This window comes from Morone saxatilis, unplaced genomic scaffold, assembly GCF_004916995.1.
Source record: "Morone saxatilis isolate NCDOM2014 unplaced genomic scaffold, NCSU_SB_2.0 Contig18, whole genome shotgun sequence".
Classification (NCBI taxonomy): domain Eukaryota; kingdom Metazoa; phylum Chordata; class Actinopteri; family Moronidae; genus Morone; species Morone saxatilis.
In genome coordinates, this window is record NW_023339740.1 from 16,594,723 (window position 1) to 16,602,891 (window position 8,169).

General features: G+C 40.7%; 1 protein-coding gene across 4 annotated transcripts in view; it reads left to right on the forward strand.

Moving 5' to 3' along the window:
* The window catches only part of LOC118327800 (RNA-binding protein 6), a 12,477-nt gene extending 7,937 nt beyond the window's left edge, over positions 1-4,540 (forward strand). For 2 of the 4 annotated variants that reach the window (XM_035661259.1, XM_035661260.1), the window contains exons 8-23: positions 38-329; positions 459-616; positions 740-840; positions 924-993; positions 1,089-1,164; positions 1,275-1,333; positions 1,420-1,540; positions 1,738-1,835; positions 2,239-2,580; positions 2,668-2,817; positions 2,947-3,012; positions 3,160-3,390; positions 3,477-3,551; positions 3,636-3,733; positions 3,834-3,885; positions 3,973-4,540. In XM_035661259.1, the coding sequence (XP_035517152.1) occupies positions 38-329; positions 459-616; positions 740-840; positions 924-993; positions 1,089-1,164; positions 1,275-1,333; positions 1,420-1,540; positions 1,738-1,835; positions 2,239-2,580; positions 2,668-2,817; positions 2,947-3,012; positions 3,160-3,390; positions 3,477-3,551; positions 3,636-3,733; positions 3,834-3,885; positions 3,973-4,068 (2,085 nt within the window). In that variant the 3' untranslated portion in view covers positions 4,069-4,540. The remainder of the gene's footprint in view (positions 1-37; positions 330-458; positions 617-739; positions 841-923; positions 994-1,088; positions 1,165-1,274; positions 1,334-1,419; positions 1,541-1,737; positions 1,836-2,238; positions 2,581-2,667; positions 2,818-2,946; positions 3,013-3,159; positions 3,391-3,476; positions 3,552-3,635; positions 3,734-3,833; positions 3,886-3,972) is intronic. The other 2 variants (XM_035661262.1, XM_035661261.1) reach the window with 2 other exon arrangements.
* The last annotated feature ends 3,629 nt before the right edge of the window (positions 4,541-8,169 follow it).

An 8,169-nucleotide genomic window follows, 5' to 3' on the forward strand; every position in this document is an offset into this window, starting at 1 on the left:
TTAAAGGTGTCCTTTATTTCCCACCTCTGTAATTTAGGAGTCAGATCACAAAGTACCTCAACTCCAGGAACCCCAGTTGCCAAGACCAGATGAACCTTTAGAAGAGTTGAAGACCAACCTGAATGGGTCCAAACCCAAAGGCCCTATGGAACCCTTGCCCCACAGCCAGTGGCAGCGTAGCTCTGACCTGACTCCAGAAGCTTGGCAGCAGCAAGTGGACCAACAGCTCCAACAGCAAGAAACTGAACAGCAGGCCGAGCCTTGGGGCAACCGCAACCTTCCTCATCACAGTTCACACCAATCTGACTCCGTCTTTAAAGACAGCAAAAGTACGTTGACTTGAGCAGGTTTATCGTATCGCCATAAGCACTGGCAATCCATAGACATATTTGTTTATGTGCTATTGTAGTTCATAACAAAGTTGGCTAAACAACCCTTTCTCTTGTGTTACTGTACAGCCATGATAATAAAAAATGTGAAGCCCACCACCACAGTAGAGACTATCCTGAAAGCCTTGGATCCCTTTGCATATCTGGATGAAAGAAACGTTCGCCTAGTCAAGGCCAAGCCACCAGGAGCCAAGTGCTTCTGCTTTGTTGACATGGACTCCCACGAGGTACATAAAAACAATTTGCTGTTGATTATAATATCATGTTCTATCTGAGTTTGTGATTATCATCTTTGTGTGGTGTTTCCCTGTGACTGTCCAACACTTAACCATTGTGTCTTCTTTTTTTAGCAAGTGACTCGTCTGGTTGAGCTCCTCACTAAACCCAGACCCCTTTATATCGATGGCGTTAGAGTTTATGCTGAGGTCGCAAAACCCCTCAAGAACCAAAAGTAAGTCGCCATTTTTATATCGGCTATGTCTAGTACAGAAATCTTCTAATTTTCTCCTGATGATAATTTTCCGTCTCTTTCAGTTTCAGACGAGACTTTGATAAACCGAACAATTCCATACTTGGGTACCCACCTGAGCCCAGCATGATGGGGGTAAGTTGTGGTCTTTATCGGGTTATTAAACAACATTATTAAAAAGAAGAGGATTGTGAGAGCTCTCAGATGACCTGTGATATTTGGACTTTCAGCAGCATCAGTACCCACAACCTCCACAGTACTTGCAACCTCTGCAGCCACCTGCAGGGGCTCCTGCTGGAATGCAAGGTGAGACTTACTCAGACACACATTTTGTTATCTTGGTCCCTGAGCACTGTTATTATTGCTAAATCTGAACATAAAACTATTTTTAAGGAGTCTCTCATTTGTTTTACCAGGTGATTTGTTGACTGGCAGCATTAATCCTGCTCTGTCATCAGACCCCAGCATTGGACAGGTAGGTTACAAAACAAAAAGTAAAGCTGTAGATATCTTGTCTCAAAGCTGGGCAGTAAATTGTACATCTCCTTTAACACCTCGTAGGGAGTTGGCTACGGAGAGACTCCAACTGTGGATCTGTCGTACCAGGCTGGTGGACCCCATGTGCCCACAGAATCAGCTGGGATGACAGTCGGCGTAGATGGATCACAGACCTACATCTATGGTAGGAAACAAACTAAGCATTCAAATCCAGAAACGTGTTAATCATCTTCTGTCGGTATTGTTGCAACATTGTAGTAATCTACTCCATTATAGTTTTGTATTGTGATTTTTTTTTTTTTTTTGAAGTTTCTTTAGACAAAAGCATCTCGTCAAATGAATAAAGGCAAATGTCATATCTATTTATCCAAATTCTTCCAGGCTCTGAGATTCCAGACATGACCAACTACTTGTACGACGCCACATCAGGCTTCTACTACGATCCTGAGACGACACTGTACTACGACCCTAACTCCAGGGTGAGAATACAAGACAACCCAACGCTTTCTCTGGCTTATGAATCAGAATCAGAAATACTTCCCTGGAGGGAAATTTGTTATGAGTGGCGAAGAGTCTCCTGGAAGAAACAGTGTTGTAATGTTGTATATGCAAATTCTAGATAATGTGCTGCAGTCAGTAACATACCAGAGAATTATAAAGACTGTAGAGCTAATACACATCTACCCAGAAGTAATTGTATCCTCCTTAAGAAAATATTTTTCTGAAATGTATACTTAACAACCTAACGTGTAATGATGGAGGGGGTGTTTTTGAATGATTTCCTAATATACAGCTCACATATACACCCTAATAATGTGTCTTCAGTGATTGGTTTCTGTTGTCATATCTCTTTTTTTTTCCCCTCCATTTTTTTGTGTGTAGTATTTCTACAACGCTCAAACCCAAGACTACCTTTATTGGGATGCTGCGTCAAAGACCTACATCCCAGTTCCAGGAGGGAATTCTGCAGAGACCCAACCTGGGATCATGACTGCTGAAGACCAGGCCATTCTTTCCAACCCAGCAGCAGATGCTCCTCTGGAAATGAAGAAAGCCCCATTGCTGCCTCCCCCCGGCGCAGCACCTCCGGCACTACTTCCTGGTTCTGCTGCTGGCTCTGCTCTGGAGCCTGTTCCAACTACGGGAACTCCGGAGAAGAAAGATGACGACGACCCTGCTAAAAAGGACAAAGAGGAGAAACCGAGAAGTCTTGCTGCTGTCAAGGTAGCACTTCAGTCACAATACCAGTGCACAAAATGTGAAACAGATGTGTGAAGGAGAGATAGTTAAGAAATGTGTTGCTGTTCGCAGATCATGAAAGATATGGAGCGCTGGGCAAAGATCCAGAATCGTCAAAAGGAATGCGTCCGTTCTGCGTCACCAGTGCTGAAGGGTGGTCTGGATGATGATAGGAGGCAGTCCAAGTCAGCTGACGCTGGTTTTGCTGTCTTTGAGAGGAAGGTCAGGAACTCACCTCCAACAGCCACACATGATCTTTTCTGCACATTAACTTTTTATAGTGAATATAGATATAAGTATTTATTATATATTTGAATTATTTGTGTCCCTGTTCTGTGTCTACATCCTTAGATCTCGGGTGCTGATGATCTTTTTAAGAAGCCCCTTGCTCCTCCTAAGAAAGATGAAAAGTCAAAGGTAAGAATCCTCTTCGTGGTGCATGGTCAGAGACACATTTAAAAAGTTAAATTAAGTGTATAGACCAGTATTTAGTTTTATTTAATTTTTTAATGATTAGGAAATTATAACAGTTGTCCTAAACGTTTGTCTGGTTTGCTTCCCCAGCGTCCAATGGGGTCCCTGGGTCTGCTGGCATCAGACTATGCTGCAACTGGAAGTGATGAAGAGGTGGAAGAAGATAAGGAGGATGCAGCTAAAAGCAGTCAGGGCGGCCAGTTTGAAGACAAGGACAACAAGCTGACAGACTGGAAGAAGATGGCCTGCCTGCTGTGTAGGAGACAGTTTCCCAATAAGGACGCTCTGATTCGCCACCAGCAGCTTTCTGACCTTCACAAGGTACTAACTAATAACTTCTGTATGAACAATAGTCGTCAGTGACCCTATAAATATATCCTCTAATACTTGATTTATTGTCTCAACAGCAAAATATGGAGATCCACCTAAAGATCAAGAGGTCAAAGAAGGAGCTAGAGGCACTGGAGAACCAGGAAAAAGAAGTAAGTGACGATTGTAGAGAAAATATGCTTTGGAGAGTATCAGATTGTCAGTCGATTACTAAAGGCAGAATGTATTCTTCATAGCTAAATGCCAGAGAAACTTCCAAATCACCAGAACAGAAAAGAAGAAAACACCATCACCAACAGCCACAGCATCATAATACCTGGGCTGGAAGCTCGAGGTAGGTGTGCTTTTAACTGACTGTGTTATTGAAATTGGGGGGGAAAAGCATTTAAGTAGTTTTATTATTTCTGCCTTAACCGGTTGTTTTCTATGCTCAGGGAGATGAATAAAGTCAGTGACAGACCTGGTTTAGGAGCTGAACCTGTTCCGGTAGGTGTGAAGCTTTATTTAATGTCTAAATGTCATGTGGTGTTTCTTGTTTGTTTATTAAACCTTTCTTTTCACTTTTGTCTTCAGCAGAGGAAAAAGAAAGAGCCTGTCGTTTGGGACCACGCCACCTACAAACAAGCTGTACGCAAGGCCATGTTTGCACGGTTCAAGGAACTCGAGTGATCTCAACCTAGAACACATCCTCACTTTGATATGTGAATTGTTAATATGAAATGCTTGCCCGCCGTGGCATGAGAAATCATTTTGACTGTCTTTACTGTTTCTCTGCCTTGGACATTATTTCATTGTAGAGCCACAGTTTTTTTACACGGAAATGAAGTAAACAATTATGTGGTCTATAAATAACATTACAAGGCTACAGCTAAAAAAAAGTCCAAAACAAGAATTATTTGGCGTCCTCAGCAATGGATATTGTATAGAAAGTGTTTGTTCATGCTGTTAATTTGAGTATTTTTGCCCATGTTTTATGTGTGGCCTTTATGTAGAATTTGTGAAATGTGTCCAGGTTGTCTTTTTTAAATGATACTGTCAGACTGGCCACAGTTACATTTTGTTTTAAAAACAATTTTTACATTTTCATTTTCATGGGTCGGAATTGCTATATATACATTTTCAAGTAAAAAAAAAAAAATGATTATGGACTAATGTTTTTGCTTCAAAAGTGTTTTACTTACTAGTATTTTTATTGTGTTGAATTTGCTTTGCAAGAGACCACTTCTATAGTCTGCAGTAGAAGTCTGCTGTACTTTAATTTCATGTCCACTAGGTGGCAGCAAGAGACCATTTTTTTTTGTTTTTTGTGTGGCCATGGTAGTATCCAAGCAAGAATGCTGAATCAAATCATCAGCACTGAGTATCTGTAGAAAGAAATATAAGGTAAAGTTAATGTGTGTATATATGCAGTTGGAATTTTGTCCCCAGTATTCCAGTAAAGACTGGTCTTGCCAATCAATCTTATACATTTTACGGGCTTTGAGTTCTTAGTGGATGCAGCTTTAATGTTCCCCAGTGGTGCACTCCAGGAGTTAGAGCAGGAATCCTCCCCTCTGACCTTTACTGATATTAAAGAACCAGCCCTCGCTCTCCCTATGGCTGTGGTTCAATGAATGTAGAGGATTGCATGGGTTTAGTGTGCTGACATACTAGCTCCTCTGAGAGCAGTAACAAGAACACTGGGGAGTCCGAGGAGCCTGCAGTCAATGACAAACAGCAGAAACACTGCAGAGCAGGGAGCCAACACCTTTTCATCTGTGCAAGAGCTATCAAGCTTCCCACTGTGTGCTTACAGACAGTAACCTAATGAGAGAATTGAGGCCTGAACAATTAAACCTGCAAGTATGTCAACCCAAAGGATAGCTCACATTTTGCTTCCATGCCTCAATGGCCTGGTCTCTCTCCAAGCAGCAGTGGGGAAAACGGCAAAGGTGAACATTATTTCTTGAGTGACTGACAGTACATGGAGTCTCTCTGTCTGAGGATACAGAGCAACATGGGAACAAAGCTTCACAATTCAGTGTAAACCTTGTTTTGTGGCTTGGCAACAAGACAGAGGAAAGCACAATAAACAAAACCACAATAATTATCTCAGGTTCAGATGTTGCAGTGAAACCCCGACACACCGACTTGCCATGGCTGTTTGCTCAGTTGTATAATCAATTTTAGAAACCCACGTTTGTATTGAGAGGGTAGTGTTTTAATCTCAACTCTGTCTAGCGGAGGACAGAAGTAACAACTCTTCACCATTTTGTGTAAGTAGAAAGCCACTGGGGCAGAACTGGACAAAGGCTTGAAAGTGAGACCTGCAGCCTTCTGTTGTCAAGGTGGACAGAATTCTAAAAAGACTCTTTTATTAAACTTCTGAGTTTACCAGCAATCTTTCAAACTCATCATGCATCACACCTTTTCCTTAGGAGGGGAAAACATTGTGTTGGTGTATCGAGTTTAAACATATTTTTGTTATGTGTTTTGTTATGTTCTTGTTCCTTATAGAGATATTGAATTAATCTTCATTCCTTCTGATTTAGTCTAAAGACTAAATCTAGTCATCAATATTGCCAACAATCTTTCCCTTTAGTGAATATCCTCTTATATATTTCCTCAGTTACATGCTTCAACCTACACAGGTTGTATATAAAAGTTTTTACTGCAAATTATGCCAGTTTTTGCAATCATATAATGACAAGAGGGATTACCTTTACTATCATATGGAAACCATTGTAATTATACCTATTTGTCATTATATCTTTATATTTTGGTGGTCACCGTGCCCTTGAAATAAGCGTGCATGTCTGCTGAAATCCAAGGTCTTCTCATATCTTTAGATGTTATAAGGTCTTTTAAATTACTTCCATATTTGCTGTTTTTTTCTGCTGGTACTGGTATGTTGAAATGATCACATATTTTAATTTAAAGTAGGTCAATAAATCATATCAGTCAAATGAATTCATTTCCAGAGAAGCAGAATTCGGCACACTATCTGTATATTTGCATATAAATAGAGTATGTTTTACCTGTATTCACACTTTTGTGTGCTTTGTTGACATTGCACTGACATTGACCTAGACTATAAATTGAATAAACTGTCTGATCATACAGTGTAATAAAACACAGAATTTGGATTACACCCTTGGTGAGAACAATTACTGCCATAATATAATGACAAGGTTACTGTACCACCCAGAAGATTATATAAAATACAATTGTGTAACAGTGTCAACAATATTAGTAGGTCTAAGCATTTTGATTTATGTAGACAATCCTATAAAGTAATTGGGTGAGGGATTAGCTGGCATTTTCCTTTTTTTCCCAAATGGCAAAAGGAGGACATTTGGAAGAGGAAGTTTCTGTTATTTTATGTGGACTTATTTCCATTCTTCTTTTCTCCATTTGGTCACAAGACCCCAAAGACACCGCCAGCTCCCAGTGACAGATGTCATCATTACCCAGTCCTAGCGGTGTATGGAATGAAAATTAATGCGCAGTTAGTCTGTGAGGATGAGAGGCCAAACAGAGAGGTAGGGCACGGAGAGCTGCCATGTTAATGTGAAGGAGAGCTTTCAGGCAGCATGAATGACAGGAAAAGGTGGACAGGGGGGCCAATTATCCCAGCTGGACGGCTCTTAGCAGCAGGCGGGTGAAGCTGGAGCAGCAGTCTGGGGACGAGACGGAAGAAGAACACAGTCAGCAGGACTGTCAGATGTTGAGATGTGCTGTCGGTCCGCAGAGGCGAGAAGACGAGGGAGAAGCATCATTTAAAAGCAAATGCTTTAAAATGATGCTGACACAAGAGTTGTTGCAGATGGACAAAGATGCTCTAAAAAAAATCTTATTAGGCTTGTAGACACTTAGGAACATCCATACAAATCAAAGGCAGTTCACCAGACACCATCTAGTTTTTCCAGTGGATTTTTCCCTTTTGAAGAAACCCCTTAAAGAGCCAATTTCTGCATGAAATCAAATCCATGTAATATTAAAGATGAAATGGATTATTTTACAATATTCTTACATGTAGGATGACTGTGCGGTCATCTCAAATCTCTTCTTTGTCCGTTATGACAAATGATCAAAAACACATCCCATGTAGATGAACTCCCTTAACGAGTAGCATGTGTTTGTGGTCACCCCGTGCAAACAGAAGAGACTATACCATCAGAGGCTCAGGGGAAAACCATGCTTGTCTGAGCAATTTCCCCATCTGGCTTATCCTTTCAAGTGTAAGTTGAAAAATGATGGCTGTTATTGATTGCTAATCTATAACATCATCTTGAAAATGTCCTTGAGATTGTCAGGCGTGGGACGTACTTCAGAGCACAGCTTATGTTGAGAACATTTGGTCCCTTGCTTGTAGCAGAACCAATTCCACTGACAGTCCTGTCATTGAGAACATTATAGACATTCAAAACATTTGGAAATGATGTCATGGTTCTGCACTCCAGCACTGACGGAGAAATGACAGCAGTGATAGGACTATATTAACACAGAAAATCGACAGCTGGAACTTGCTATTCTGCTAACCTGAAAAAAACCCTTTAAAATTATGGCAAACTTTATAGCAAGTTTTGTATAATTTACAGTTGTCTCTCACTCAGATGGCTGATTATGACTCACCTCTAAGCTGTCTTCATGTACATTACTTCAGCTATGCTTTGTGTTTGAAAACATACTGTGGAAAAAACATTCCCTATGAGAGCTGTGAGAGGTTTGTAAAGCGTATCTGAACTATTCAGACTTTTGTGAAGTACAGTAAGATGAGTCTTTCTGTAC